General features: G+C 31.6%; 1 protein-coding gene across 1 annotated transcript in view; it reads right to left on the bottom strand.

Moving 5' to 3' along the window:
• Positions 1–17592, bottom strand: part of LOC111085980 — a 69005-nt gene that overhangs the window by 38865 nt on the left and 12548 nt on the right. The window contains exon 2 of the mRNA XM_022387043.1: positions 6262–6470. Within this exon, the coding sequence (XP_022242751.1) occupies positions 6262–6470 (209 nt within the window). The remainder of the gene's footprint in view (positions 1–6261; positions 6471–17592) is intronic.

Here is a 17592-nt window from a genome sequence, read left to right on the forward strand (position 1 = left end):
CAAACAATTATTTGAACAATAGATATATATATATATGCTACTAACACAATGGCGTGACGTCGAAGATGGTAGCCGTGACGACGCGAGTGAATTGTTGACCACCTGTGTACTTTGCTCTTTACGACAGAAAATTATAAAATCCTCGTGTAAAGAGATAAGATCAACCGCCGCCCAATGGTTAGCGCACCAAGCTATGTATCTCAAGTTCCTTATTCCCCATCTCGTTACTGCAAAAAAAAAATCAAAATAAATAAATAAATCGTGCTCCGCACTTTGGGGACTTGGGTGTGTTATAAGAGTGACGGTCAAATCCAACTATTCTGTCTGTCAAGACTAGTCCAAGAATTGGCTGTGAATATCGTTGATTGTTTGTCATCCTCTGATCTATTGCTTCAAAATTAGAGACGGCTAGCATAGATAGCCTTAATGTAGCTTTGTTCAAAATTGCACAAAAAACAACAAAACGAAACTATCTCCATGAAAGCAGAAACATTTGTACATCAGACATTTAGGACAGTAATGGGCTTCCTAGCTAACCTGGAACAACGTCCCCAGCCAAAAATTAAATGTTATCATGAAGAATTATACACGTTAAAATACTTTTATTTGCGAGCTTTCGGCCCTCTTATTGGAGCCTTTGATTATTAATTTACCTATGTTATGAGTCTTAACCAACAATTAAAGGCTATTGTTACGAAATAGAATTTTCTGACCACAATATTCATTGCAATACAAGTGGTAATATTTTCTGATGCCATTAACAATATATTAGATAAGGATATAAAGTTGACAAGGGGTAACTAGTTTCAAGCCGCACTTCGAAATTAATAGGTTCTTTATTTTTATGAGAAGGATAGCCGAAGATATTGGAATCACAGCAATAAGTTTTGATCCCATAGCTTTCACATCCTTTGATGTTGAATCAATGGACCTTTTATCTCTGGTGTGTTTAAACGAGCACTTAGAAGCTGACGTCCATGTTAAGTGGACAATTTGTGGAATGTATGCAGAATATGAAATCTAAAATTGATAAAACCGTCCTACTCAGAAGCTTATTACAATGAAAATTGTTGTGTCAAGCTAAAGTGCACACTTATTGGCCATCATACTGGTCACTATTCAAGATGGAGGAAGAAGTCGTAAATGGAGAACGGGTCTTGAAACATCATTAGGTTAAAATGCGTCTATACTTTATACTAATTACAGGGAAAAAAAGCATGTATATTTTACTGGTATTATAAAATTCAAAAATTTCGCATCTGTATCTTATTGTGCGTTAAATAAATGGAGCATATGAAATGTATGCAATACGAAACTGTTTCTTAATATACTAACCCTAGAAGGATCGGGGTTTTTAATTCGCTTTGCCTGCTAACAAATAAGAGAGTTGATAATCTGCTAAATGAATATATGCGGTAATATTTTGCTTAATTTCATGTAAGTGTTTGATTTCTCAAATATCAGATGTATATAAAGTAGAGCTCACATAAGTTTTAAACACACAGTGCTGTTCCTGAATTCATTCGTTTGGTTTTACAGTTCTTAAACAAAGCACTTGGCTACTTCAAAGTGTAAGAAAATCATGTTAAAGATAATCAAATGGTTACAAAATCGAAAATGCATTAAAATATGAAGCTAATATTCCCTTGCAAAGTATACAGGACGTGGTTTTAATGTACTTTCTTAAAATCGAAACGAATAAAACAGATTTCCTTCCACTGATCCGGTTTACTCACGCAAGAAATCGCTTATCCGTGGTGTATGTTACGTGGTTGTTTCCGGAACTTGTATTCTAATTTGGTTTCATAAATACACGAAAATATAACAAATAACGTTCTTTCAAACCACTAGCTAACTACCTGTCCATCTATCTGTCTATCCGTCAATAAACAAAGCCACATATACATAATGTAATCTCTGACATCTGTACATCAATCAGACGATATTCAAGCAAGTAATATAATCAAGGCAGTTTCTAATATTCAAGCAAGTAATATAATCAAGGCAGTTTCTAATATTCAAGCAAGTAATATAATCAAGGCAGTTTCTAATATTCAAGCAAGTAATATAATCAAGGCAGTTTTTAACATTCAAGCAAGTAATATAATCAAAGCAGTTTCTAATATTCAAGCAAGTAATATAATCAAGGCAGTTTCTAATATTCAAGCAAGTAATATAATCAAGGTAGTTTCTAATATTCAAGCAAGTAATATAATCAAGGCAGTTTTTAATATTCAAGCAAGTAATATAATCAAGGCAGTTTCTAATATTCAAGCAAGTAATATAATCAAGGCAGTTTCTAATATTCAAGTAAGTAATATAATCAAAGCAGTTTCTAATATGCAAGCAAGTAATATAATCAAGGCAGTTTCTAATATTCAAGCAAGTAATACAATCAAGGCAGTTTCTAATATTCAAGCAAGTAATATAATCAAGGCAGTTTCTAATATTCAAGCAAGTAATACAATCAAGGCAGTTTCTAATATTCAAGCAAGTAATACAATCAAGGCAGTTTTTAATACGCTGTAAATTTTCGTTAAAGAACGATAGTTGTTTTTTTCATTTGCAAAATATGATTGATCTATTAAATAAAATAATCATACATAGATCTATAGATCATTCTTAGAACAACCGGTGGGTCAGCGCTAATTTTGCACACAAATTTACGACAAAAAATCTGGGATTTCATTTTCCGTGTTCGACAGAGTGCAGATAGCTCATTGTGTAAGTTTGCACTGAAAACAAACAAACAATAAAACAAGTGGACAGATTTTAAAGTAAATTTGAAATAATCATTGAATGGAACGTTTCACTTATCTAGGAGGTTTAGACCATTTTTCCTGGAAAACAAATCTTCATAAACAGTATGGAAATTGCACATGATTTCTAGTCCAGTTAACTTCTCATTATAACATTAATATCACATTCACTTAAACAACGATAACATTCTAGAGATTTAGAACTCTAATCTTCAAGAGCAGTAATTTGTTTAATGTGATTAACCAATATTTTTCGATTTTATTAGTCCAATAATCAGTTATCTTGTATACACGAGGAATGTGACAATACATTATGGCTGCTGCAAGATCCATGAACAATGAGTGTGATTAGAAAAATATTAAATACAAAATATACTTTTGATTAATACATGAAGTCTACAACTGAAATGTATTTTTCAACTGAACGTATTTTGTAAAACAACTATATAAGGGCTCAGTACTGGTTTAACCACTGAATGATGGAGTATCTTCTGACAACTATATAAGGACTCAATACTGGTTTAACCAATCAATGATGGAGTACCTTTTGAAAGGTAAATGGGCCTGGGTTTTTGATCATACCATTCATTGAAAAATAATTCAATGTTTTGCTTTCGTTCTAAATATATTAATATATTTCGTAAATATTATTTATTCCTAAAATAAATTGGGTTTGGTATTCTAACAGATTGCTTGTTTGTTTTCTTTAGTCGTAGAGTTGCAAAATGGAATATCTTCACTATTGCTATAAATCCCCAAATTGAATTTAAAATAGTTTTATTTCTACACTAAATCACTTGTTCGCTATTGCTTAAGTATTCAGAGGTTATATAATACCTCAAATATTAGACGACATTTAATTTTGATTATGCGAAATATGCACACGGCACATACACACAAAATCAATTAAAGAAATCGTGGAGCTTATAACATTTTTGCTATGACAAAGCAAAACCAGTGACTTGTAATAATGCAATCCACCTTTCTCAGTTCATATTTTGCAAGTTAAGTACGTGATGATTCATACTGAAATTTGACCTCAGATTAAACTGATTGCGCAGAGAAAGCTCTTAAACAAAAATTTGATATCTTCACACTTCATATATGTATATGAATTATGACTGCCGTAGTCAACAATGTCAAGTGTGCATAGATAATGAATGCTTAAATATTAGAGCATTGAAAGGTTTGGAGCTGGTTCCAGAACAGTTTCCATGTTTGGATAACTTCAGGAAGTGTGCTGTATCTCCAAAAAAAATCCATTATTACACCATTAGATTGAAGTTCAGTTTGAATGTAAAACATTCCATTCAGTCAATATTTTCTTCTTAAAGAAATACGTCAACTATTTAACTACGGTACAATAACGGAAGTCAGACTCGATTGTTCGAGCAATTGGCAATACAAAGTATCATAGTATCTGATAATGTATGGCATTAATGCTACTATTCTGCAAAATTTAAAAGAAAATCGGCTCATTCGCCAGTGCTTATTTCAGACAACCCCATACTTTCACTTCAGCCACTTTCTTCAGAACTAATTTCATATTTTATATAAATACGTATATATAAAACTCATCTATAAAATAATATCTCTTATATAGATAAGTATATACCTGTTATCTGAATATAGGGTGAAACAAGACTCATCTATAAAACAATATCTCTTATATAAATAAGTATATACCTGTTATCTGAATATAGGGTGAAACAAGACTCATCTATAAAATAATATCTTTTATATAAATAAGTATATACCTGTTATCTGAATATAGGGTGAAACAAGACTCATCTATAAAATAATATATCTTCTGATGACCGTTTGTGTGATTTGCTATAAGCAGAATACAACTAACTTGGCGTCAGGTATACGAACTGATCTTTTGTATCGCATTTATATCTGTCAGTTTAGCAATACAATGACTGGGGGCATCTAATTCAGTTCTGGAGGAGATACCCTACCATAGCGGTGAGCCACATTAGTAAATTAGCCTGACTGTGGCATTGGTTTGGAAATTGCTTCACATTATACTGGCGAAAACTTGTGATCATTATGTGACCATCGTATCTTAATATTTATGTTTTTCCAGAATGGTTAAAATGTCTTAAAGAAATGTTTTTATACTAGTTATTAATAATAATCATACAAGCCGAAGTAAGCGTTACATTCTAATGATCAGCATCATACTAAAAAAAAACTAAAAGGAAAATAAGAATATTGTATCTGGAGATTTGAGCGTTACGTTCGTAGCCATGAAATACACATCATCATCATCATATATTATTTATGTGCTACTAAAAAAATCCTAAGCGGGATGGTTTCCTGATTGATTGACTATGAAAGATTTTGCTGATACACCTAAACAATGCTCATAGTCAAATAAGTTCAGTTCAAAACGTAATATCATGCTGACTTACAGCGATCATTTCCGTCGAATTAAGTACGTGTAATTCACCTATAAAATGCTATAGCTTTTTATTCGGTAATATTTTAAGGTACTCCGATTACCATTAGTCATTCGTTGTTATGACATTATCAATGGAATAAATAGTGTAGTCGTTCTTTGCACTTGGATCTAAAACATATTTCCTTACTTAACATACATGACTGTGTTATATATCAGGTAAGTGTACATTACTATCACGTAATCAATATACTTAACATACATGACTGTGTTATATATCAGGTAAGTGTACATTACTATCACGTAATCAATATACTTAACATACATGACTGTGTTATATATCAGGTAAGTGTACATTACTATCACGTAATCAATATACTTAATATACATGACTGTGTTATATATCAGGTAAGTGTACATTACTATCACGTAATCAATATACTTAATATACATGACTGTGTTATATATCAGGTAAGTGTACATTACTATCACGTAATCAATATACTTAATATACATGACTGTGTTATATATCAGGTAAGTGTACATTACTAACACGTAATCAATATTATGTCCCGTTTTTCTGTTGTTGTTTTTTTCACATAGTTTGCTATAACAATACTTAAACTACTTTCGAATGATACTGGCTTTATTACAATTAGTTTCACCTTAAAGTGAATATTTAGTTATTTCCAACATAGTTGTCATTTTTAATCTGCCTTTAAATTACAACAAATATAATCCATTCTCAGTAACAGTTGTACAATATTTCAACCTGTTACGTGATCAAATAGACTTGTGAAAAGAAATATTTGACTATGAAATCTTATACATAGACGTAATATTTGCAGGAAATTTGGTTTTAAACATTACAGTAGCATTTTAAAGATAACAATAATCAATCTAAATTATAAATGACAATTTTCCCTAGTATTTCGAGAAAAAATTTAAATCTGTGTCATCATATTCCAGTTGTTTGTCTGTTCATTACTTGATGGTAGATTGTATACGCCGTATATTACTGCTCATGAAACCTTTTAGTACTCACTGGTATATTTATTATTAATTATGCTAGCATAATTATCGATCATGTGTACTTACATCGACGTAGATACCAGCAAATGGATAGACACTGACTGGAGTATCATCCAAGTACGAGATGTATCGGAAAAACTCCAAATCATTAAGATAAAACTTGGTAGAGTATATTTCATCACTTTCCAGGTCAAAGCTACAGTTGATCCAGGCAGTGTCTCCTCTGTTCACAGCGGATGGTACTTGCACCTTGACATTCCTTAAAGCCAATGTCTCTGGAATGAAACATAACATAAGAATAATGTCAGTAAAGACGGCATGTAAGTTTAGTTTACAACTAGAACCAATAGTTGTCCAATTCGTCAAAAATGACTAAATAAAATTTTGTACAAAAAAATATCCTTGGGGTCCTTTCCTTGAGTAAGTTTTGTTCACCAAAATCCCTCCTTCTTCATAAAGAAAAACAATCACTCATTGTATTATAATAACTAAAGTTTAGAATATAAAAACGCGTTTTTTTTTCTTACCTTGAAATTTGTTTCTCATAAAAAGGGTTGTCCTCTAATTACTTTTATAGGCATGGAGTTAATGGTTCATTACTTTTATAGGCATGGAGTTAATGGTTCATTACTTTTTATAGGTATGGAGTTAATGGTTCATTATTTTTATAGGTATGGAGTTAATGGTTCATTATTTGTATAGGTACGACGTTAATGGTTCATTATTTGTATAGGCATGCAGTTAATGGTTCATTACTTTTTATATGTATGGAGTTAATGGTTCTTTATTTTTATAGGTACGACGTTAATGGTTCTTTATTTTTATAGGTACGACGTTATTGGTTCATTGTTTGTTTGGCAAACTAAAAATTCTAATAACGTCATTCGTTATAACTTAAGATTTTCAATTTTTAGCAAATTGTTAATGCGTTACCAAAAGACAGACATATATTAGATTTAATAGAATTTATGATATATTTACATTACTTTTTCACACCAAGGCGATGTATGTACTCCAAGTTTGCAAGGTAATAAATAAACAATTCTAGGCAGTAGAGTACAAGGCGTCACTAAAATAATCTTATCACCCAAACCTTGACCCAAAACATCTCAATATAAATTGATAAAGTATACACGTTTTATCTATTTCATGAAGCTGTCTTACTCAAGTGACTCTGTGGTAAATGGAAGATTTCACAAATTTATCGATATTTCACACGTAGCAGAACGTTTTTCTCTAACTACGTCATATAACCTAAAATTTATGGTTTAAATGCCAAAAAAAAAAGATGAAGCTCCCAAAACCAACAGGCCTAAGGTTTATGATAAAAAATTATGTCCCAAAGTTTAAAATCTAAAAATTAATTTCAAGTACCATCATTAGCTAAGATTAATGGCAATACGTTTAGGAGCAAGAAAGGAAAACAGATGCTTTATCCAAAAGTGGAATAACAAAACTGAAAAACCTAATAAAAACATACGAATTGTGGTCAATAACCTTAAACTTAGATGTTTTTAAAACTCGCCAACAACATCAAAACATCTACGTGAAACTAAGTATATGCATAAATTAAAACGAAAATGATCTAAAACAATGTTCGAAGCATTATGTACATATTTAAGACAACAATATCAGGTCATAGTTTTGTTGCTAAGCTACACAGACGAACAGATCGTTACCAAAAGACAACAGGCTTATATATACATATTATATTCTACTACAATAGGCTGAAATAGCAGCAGAAAGAAACTAAATACATTAAACAGTTAATTCCGTTAAAGGGCCATGAAATTGAAATATACAGCCATTAAATTCCTGACAGTCGAATGTGATTACAGTACGGAGGAATTGTGTATTCATGTTATCACCTTTAGAATTTTATATACAACAGTTAACCGTTTCTTTACGCTACGGTAATTGAATTCATTGACCTTTTATTCTAGATCCTTCAAGCCTTATATCTAAATTATCATAAGATATATTTTACTCCAAAACAATCTGAAATCTTTTTAAAACTGGTATGCTTACGCCATTTAACATGACATACTGGCCTGATCATGTTTGTTGCAGATTATAACTTCCATATAAAAGACTGAAACATTGAGGAGGATTAAGCGTACGTAATCGTTTTGAGGTTGTGGAATTTTTAGAAATATTTTATTAAGAGATATTGTCGCTACTATGTTAAATGGCGAATAATTACTATGGACATGTACTGAAATTGTAATAAATTATTTATTTAATTTTTAATCATTTCTATTTCAACCAAAGAGTAACCATGTGATAAATTTCCTTCCATTTTAAGGTTGTAAGTAGTTTTCCAGCGTTTCAGACTAAATTTACCTTGAAATAAATTCACTTCAAACCACATCCTGTAAAAGCAAATGATCACAGTGAGAGATAAGTGGCATCGAAACAGCATAAAGCTATATAGGTTTAGGAAAAAACAGCATAAAGCTATATAGGTTTAGGAAAAAACAGCATAAAGCTATATAGGTTTAGGAAAAAACAGCATAAAGCTATATAGGTTTAGGAAAATAATTTCCGATTCAAAGTTGCTATGCGAGTTTTCCAAGAGAATAAAAAAACATTGTTTTAAACATTATTAATTGTGCATAATCTAATCAGACTAAAGAAAATTAATAACATAGTTTACTTGATATTATCTATGCAGCTTTTGGACGTGTACTGCTAAGCCACTGTTATTCACGCGAACAACTGGGTTATGCACAATTTCATGTTAAGTATATAACGTAGAGAGCACACCTTTATTGTCACCAGCTCTTATCGACTATTTTCTCCAATATTCCCCTAACTGAATCCAGCTCATTACGTCTGTTCAACTCTACTATAGTTTCATACCTAATGGATATCAATTACACAGTTATAATAGTCTCATACGTGTAATTATATCATGCAACATCTATATTATAAGCATTGTTGAAGTTCGGAAGTATTAGAAACCAGCGCTTTGAATGTTAGTAATGAAGCCTACTTATGATAACCTAGAAGAAAAAAAAACTTCATTTATGTGAACTATCATTCTCTTACTCATTTCAGAAAAGAAATCTGAGGCTTTCGTTCTATCAAATACTAATGGTTCCTTTACGTTTTGATTCTGTAATTTGTATCATGAAACGTGGTACGTACAGAAGAGATAATGAACCCATGTTATAGACAGCTGAGCAATACTGTTTCCAACCACATTAACTTTCATTAGTCAATGGGAATGTAACCTTTTGATTGTCTTCAGGTGGCGATTATCGTTTGGAATAGACAGATGTATTAACAAACAATAAATTTCAAGGAGTAAGCCTTCTCATATAAAGTAATATTCCTTTGGTTTATATTCATTACTATTGATCTAGCTGGGCTCGTGGAACGAGAGAATTTTCAAACCTGTAGCTCTCGGATGACCGTGGTATTTATTACTTGATCTGAGGAAGACTGGTGTGTGTGTTACTTGCCCATTTCATGACCATGGTATTTATTACTTAATCTGAGGAAGACTGGTGTGTGTTACTTGCCCATTTCATGACCATGGTATTTATTACTTAATCTGAGGAAGACTGGTGTGTGTTACTTGCCCATTTCATGACCATGGTATTTATTACTTAATCTGAGGAAGACTGGTGTGTGTTACTTGCTCATTTGTTTTTATTCCTTACCATTTACTCTAAAACCAAAATTACAATAAAAAATTGTTGAATAAACACCTACCTTTAAAAGTTTACAACACACCCTTTTCACCCAAAATACTTTTAGTTGTCTCCTGGACATGCGCAGCAACGACATTTATAGGCAACTGTTCATTTGTCTTCATACCAATTTGCGAGTTTAGTGGATTACTCTTTGGAAGTGCGTGACATTTTGAAACTAAGTGGATAATTTGTAAATACTGTATAGTAAGCTAAACATTGCAGTGTTAGTATTGGTAGGAAAGCTACATTGTTTCTTTAATTACGTCATTTTAAGTTTAATACGGCAAAATAACACAATATATATCGGATCGTAATCAAACCTATATACCTTAGTATTTGTATAATTAACTTCTAAAGGATTTATAAGACATTGTAGTACATATCACATTATATGTAATTCATATACTTGTACGTCAGTATTTCGTGAAGTGCCTTTATGAACTAATTTTATGTTACTACTTAAGTATGGAAGTTTACTCTAGATTTTACTAACATGTAAAAATAATAGAATATTATTAATACAACATATCCTACACAGTTTAAAGTTTACCTCCTAATTTTTGTGTCTATACGCATGCTTCAAATTTGCTTTAAACAAAATTCATTGTTAAATTCTTTGCATTTTATAAATGAAGTGTACAACATGTTATTTATTGTTTTGGAAGGTAGCTAAAATGAGGTTGACTTGTCGGTTTGAAACAATCGAAAAAACACGTTTTCTAATCAAAAGTTGTGTTTTTTGGTGAAAAAATAAAAGTGCATTATTTTACATTTCTTAAAAGAACTTGATCATTGTAATGAATGCATGAAAATGAACAATACTACAAATTGGTTTCTAGTAAATATTATAAACAATATATATATATAGTTAATTAATTAAAATATAGACGAAGAATTGGTTAAGTTTTCCTAGCTCTTATAACCTTTTGAATATTTTGTTTTTCCTGACGCCTGATAGTCTAACCAAAACTTTAAAATGAAGTAGTTAAGTTTTGAGAAAGAAAAATATGCAAAAGAAGTTGTGAATTATCAGAAAAATTGCTTAATCTTGCATAGATAATATGATGAAGCATAGATAAGAAACGAGTTGGAAACAGGAGAGTTACCTTTCTGAAAACAAACAAAAAATACTGATAAGTTAAAAGCAACTGCATCAGCCATGATGGTTTTAAATCGACCAAACGTTAAAACAAGTGGATTAGAAATGGTGTAACTGGCCGAGAAGCTGAACAAACAAAGAAAAAATCTATTAATGCTTATTCATTTAAAAAGTCTTTTCGAATTCTTTTGTAACGACGATAGAATGAAAGATATTACAAAAGTATTCTTATCAGAAAAAGGAACTTGATGAAAATTAAAACCAGCAAACTAAAGCAGAAAACTACGGATGAAGTAACTTATCAAGACAAAAAAATCCTGTTTATATCAGTTTTTTAACTTTTAATGGTATTAAAAGTTTGGTGATTGGAAGTACTTTATATAAATACAATTTTTTGTTTGTGTTATTCTAAAATATTCAGAAACAGATTCTCTCAAAAATTAAAATATATACTTCTTGTTTAGCCTTTAAAGCTGCTCTTTTACCAAAACACTTTCTACCTGCAAAGAAACTATTGAAACAAAACAAGATCTTATAATGCTAAGAAGGTTAGATTTGGATTTAAAATGTTAAAATATAAACCATTCGTTATTTGAAGGATATAAATGATGATAGCAAGATATAGACGTTGTAAGCTCATTCTTTGTGTTACATTTTCTTATAAATATACTTAGTCTGTCATGTTTGATTTACAATAAACATATCTCACCATAGTACAAATAACATTAATAATCGTAAAGCGCTTCATGAGAATATAACTATCATTTACATAGGCTGGCTGTGATCCGGTGGCTACCTTGCGGAACTGTGAACTTCAGGATCAGTGGTTCTTACCCCCCCCCCCAACAAAATCTCGTTCTAAACTTAAGGGTCGTGAATGCGTATCAGCAGTGATATCCCACTATTCAATCAGACTTGAGTAACCTAACGCCTGGCGGTGGGTGCTGTAGGTTAGCTGCTTTTACTCTAGTTTACAGTTCAAATCAGGGACGGCTATGCGCAGTTATTATTTTTTGTAGCTTCTCACGAAAATTCGCAAACAATATTTTCATTAAGTTCTTAATTACATTCTATGAACTCTTATGGTGTTATCGTAAGATAATAAGGCCTAATGTTATCACTCATGTTAAAAATGATTATAGAATTAAGGTTCTGTGATATAATATATAAGCTTGTTGCTTGAACAACACTTAAAGGTAGTCACTTTGTTGTATCATACAATATCTTGTTATCACCACCATGCTTTCAGTAAGTGTTCCATTTTTCCCTGCGTTTTCAATAGAGCGGAATCTATACTGTGCACAGGACCAGATATAGTCATTAATGTCTAGAACACAAATTTATCCTACATTATCACACAAGCAACTTGTCTCTTGTCTAAACGTTTGATTGTATTTTTATTCATTTGCAATTACTTTAAATGTTTAATTGTAACTGTAAAGATACAGGAATAGGCGAGTAAAAGATTTTAAACGAAGAACGAGATGTATGATTGTTATTTTCATTTTCTATCGCATTCGTCCGTATATTTCAGATCTGAAACTAAATTTTCAAAATACTGCTTTATTTCATTAGACACTCAACGTTTGGATTTACAACTTATTCAGGAGCGTTCATTAAACACAAACCTAAACTGGCAGTACAACGCTTCAAATGAAATCAGGGAAGCCAACAAACTAGTAACAAAAAGCTTTACTGCAGTACACATTTGTAAGCAGGGAAGTTAGAAAAGTAGTAACAAAAAGCTTTACTGCATACACATTTGTAAGCAGGGAAGTTAGAAAAGTAGTAACAAAAAGCTTTACTGCAGTACACATTTGTAAGCAGGGAAGTTAGAAAAGTAGTAACAAAAAGCTTTACTGCAGTACATATTTGTAAGCAGGGAAGTTAGAAAAGTAGTAACAAAAAGCTTCACAACAGTACATATTTATAAGCAGGGAAGCCATAAAAGTAGTAACAAAAAGCTTCATTGCAATACACATTTGCTTAACTTTCTTGTACTTCATAAAAATATTAATCTAAAATTGTTCATACAACTTTTAGTTTTAAGCTGTATTTAAACAATTTGAAGCTTTTACCGTCGGTTTCGGTTTGTGTTTTAGTGAACGCTCCTGAAAAAACAGTAAAGCGAAACGTTGAGGGTCTAATTAAATAAAAAAACTACATTTTGATGTTATAAGATCGTTTATTTCTAGTATTAATATTTCTTCTATAGACCAATATGCACTATAGAAATTAAATAAAATATTCAAACGTTTCTACACTTTATTGTACTTCATAAACATATTAATTCAAAATTGTTTATACAACTTTTAGTTTTCAGCTGTATTTAATACAAACTTTCCTGTGTATTCCAACATATTATTGTAGCAATCTGTCTTTCTAAGTTTCATTTAAAGTAAACTATATATCGAGTTGTTACTCAGACAGTTCGATGACAACTTGTCTGTGACTAAACAGAGCGTAACAAATTCTTGGTTTTCTTGTTTTCCTTTATCGGAAAATCCATCCGAGATGTGATCATGTGTGCCCGTTTGGATACTATCATTATTAGATATATACAGAATTTGTAGCCAATTGTCAGTAGTCAAGTATTACTTTCAACAATTGTTCCCATGAGATTCTGTAATAATACGGTAGAAACTAGCCACGATTTCATCATTAATATGGCAACAAAACCCAAACTTTGTATTGGTTTACATCTAGGATCCTTTTTCCTGAATACTGCTCCTAAAATGGTTATAAAATTGATCAGGGTCGATGAAAGCCACTAGAGTATATTGGCTTCTGTGTTGCTGCTGTGTACAGCTGTAAATTGATCACATACATGATATTATATAAGTCCAGCTGCTTCAGGTAATGAAGTCTTCGCTAAAAAGAATAGTTAGACGAATGGTTGTTCGAGTGTCTCCAGCTATTCTATTGTATTTGGCCTTTATCTCTATTTTCTTTCAATCAAATTAACTGTAAAACAATACGTCATCGAGGCACTGACAAACAGAGATATTAATTCTAATTGCTTCGAGTTTATTTCCAATTATTCTTTATCAGCAATAGATAACTTGTTTTGAATGACGATGTTAATTCGTGCATTAGGACACAATTAAGAACAAAATTGCTCCCATAAGTAACTTTTATGGATATATATATCATAAAAGGAAAACAAAACCTTCCAACATGAGATAATACGTACAACTGTTACAAATATAAATACCAAGTATTGAATAACTCAAGAAAATATGTGTTGAAAAATGTATTGGTTATACAAAATCTTCTCATGGTTTCTGAAGTTGTGTATATTCGCTTTATAGATATGGTGAAAAATTGGCATTTACTTAAAATTGTTCTAACAGCTTTACATCTTTCTCCTAAAAATGGTGAGAAACTTTCTTCTAACATAAACAGAACAGAAAAACATAATGCCTTCTAAACAATACACGTGAAAGATGTTTTCTGCCTTTTTTCTTTGTACGAAAGAAAATCCTATTTGAAACATTAATTCCTTGTTATGAAGACGTTCGTGGAAAATATATTCCTTGTGTGTTGAACATACATTTTTGAGCCTGATTCAGATGAAGAAGATAGTTGCGCTTCTAGTAAACACGATATCGGTGAAAATATGATGATTGCGATCAGATTTATGTTAGAAACGTTTTAAATAAACCCTTTTGTTTTAGGTACTTTTTGATGTACAAGGTTGTTGTTTTTTATGTGTTATGACAACAATGATAATTTACATAGAGCAAAGTAAAAAAACCTTTCGATAACGTATGGCTTTGTCACGAGTTATCCATTGACATTTTCTCATGTCTAGTTAATTAAACAGGAAACTAACACAGTGAAATAAGAGAAATGTAAAATGATACTTTCGCGCAGAAGCAATTGTTACAGTAAACAGAGACGTTTTAGGATTACATGAGAATTAGAAAAAAAGTTAAACCAAATTACAAACAGTATTCCATGACACATTAATGATATCTGATCAGTAGCATCATATACACAAAATTACAAACAGTATTCCATGACACATTAATGATATCTGATCAGTAGCAGTATATACTCCTTGTTTACGGAAATGAAATATTGAACACACACGTGTGTATAATCATAAGTAAAGTGATCAGACTTGACACGATGTCCCATACAATTTACTCTTGGTTTCATAGTTGATAAAGTTGAGGTGTGTATTGATGAATTAATAAAATCAAGATGGTTGCAGGAAATATTACAATGTTAGAGACTTATTTGGTTTATTAATATACGTTTAATTAATATACTCACAGCATGAAACTGTCACTAATGTTAACAATAAGAATAATAACGCTATAGGAAATTTCCATGTTAGCTGATTAACAGTGAAGAAGAATTACAAAGATGAATATGTTCGGTGTTATAAAAAGGTTGGGTTACAATGCGTAACTCTCTCAAACAAAGAATTAGCATCAGAGTTAGCTTGAGGAAAGAAAAAAAATTGTCAGTCATATCGTGGCATCTTAGTTGAACTCGGCTCTGCAGTATATGGGAGGAAAATTCCAAGAAAAAATAATACATATTATATCAGTTATATAGCAGTAATAAATACCATAACTCACAATGATTTATCTTGGTTCCCTCAGTTGATAAAGGTTACATTTATCTAACTAAAACTACAAACATTTGGCATCTGTCCATATCCTAATTTCTTGGTATATGACAAATAGGTAACACCAAAAGATGAATGGCACGTGACGTAACTTTGATAGGACACCGAACATTCCATACTCCACAAGAGTTGTATATTCTTATCTGGTCCACATAAAGCAACCAACCCTGGCTAAACCAGAGCTAAAACAGCTGTCACAGAACAAACTTGGCATCCCAGTACGTTATACACTTCGTCTCAACTTTTACAATCAGGGATACTCAAACCATCTTCTCCAATCAAGTGCAATCAACAAATAAAAACAACAATTTAATACTTAATTAATACTTCATCAAAAAAATCAATAATCGGATTTAAACACCAAACAACAAAAGCTGTTGGTTACGCCAACAATTTCCAATGCATATTACAATACCAATGAAAACACATCATAATGTTAAAACAATCACCATTTCTGTTACATTATAGTTTAACTAAACCCTCAATCTGTTCTAACTGAATAACATCACTAGCATATTGTAATATGTCACAAACTATCTAAGGTACTTCACCGACTAATCTAGTAAGAAACAGGATAACACACGCGCAGCTAACATAACTTCCCACTATAACGTTATCCTGTCGTTGATAAATATATTCTATTCCAACAAATCTACCACTCTGAGACTACCATTACAAAACTCAGTATTAATTGAACTATGCTAAACGTAAAACATAATAATTATAACGGTGACAGAATGCTCATGAAAGTCGTAAGATATCCAAATCGTGATGTTAAACCAAACCCATTTTCAAATAAAGATATGAGCGAAAATCTAAGTTATCACTTCAAACATGCTTCTTTAAATTTTGATATAAGAACAATAGAAAATAAATGAAATTTAACCCGTCGGTACATAAAATATTAAAAAACAAAACACTAGAATGTCATCTGTGTGTTCACTTGTCATTTAAAATGAAGGCGAAATTTAATTTCCCTCATAATCGAAACAATATATGCAAAATAAATACACCAGGTAGGTAACCATCCTTTGGTACAATAGAAGCCCAAAGCCCAATTCGGGACACAGGAAATACTTTTTTTCTAGAGATGTCATAATTTCTGTAAGAGGCAACTGCACATTCCTTACTTCCTCATAGTAAAGAAAACTCGAACGCCAAGTTTTACAGCAAGAGATTCCATAAGGATGTAGAAATTTGATGATGGAAATATTTCCTCTGATGATAAATTCACTTGTTTTATCCATATTGCGGTTTGTAGTAAAAGGAAATAAAAAAACATAAGCTTTCCTTTTCATCTAAAAACTTTACAAAGTGACAAAAAGTTAACAATTTTTTTTCCACCACTTAGGCGGCCAAAAAAAAGAAAAAAGATTAAGCATTAGTCATGTTATGATTAGGACAGGGTTCGAATCCCTGTTGCAGTATAGCGTGAACTAGAACAAGTGTATAATGTGATTCTGCACTTAGAGCGTTGGGGAGCAGGAGATGACTATTCTCTAACACCAATAACAAAGCAATGAACACTTGGCCCATACAATGTAAACGTTTCAAGAAAGTCATTCACTAGTGTCATGTGGGTGTGTAGGTGATAATCTGTAAACTGTAAATCTTAGACCAGATATTAGATCCACAAGTCTGTCCACTAACGACAGAAGAATTTAATCATTCATATCTAATAACGCAGTCCCAAATAATTTTCTTATAAACATTGTTAAAGTCCTATTAATCTTATACTTGTTAATCATAGTACACTTTATCAAAACCATTATCTCCGAGATTGTCTTGTACTTGTTTAAAGTTCCGATCTCTGCCACTGGTAAAGGCAACTCATTCCATGAGTCAATCACATTGTCTGGTTAGGGCGCTCGACTCGCAATTTGAGGGTCGCGGGGTTCGAATCCTCATCACACCAAACATGCTCGCCCTTTTAAACCGTGGGGGCGTTATAATAT

This window comes from Limulus polyphemus, unplaced genomic scaffold (assembly GCF_000517525.1).
Source record: "Limulus polyphemus unplaced genomic scaffold, Limulus_polyphemus-2.1.2 Scaffold757, whole genome shotgun sequence".
Lineage (NCBI taxonomy): Eukaryota > Metazoa > Arthropoda > Merostomata > Xiphosura > Limulidae > Limulus > Limulus polyphemus.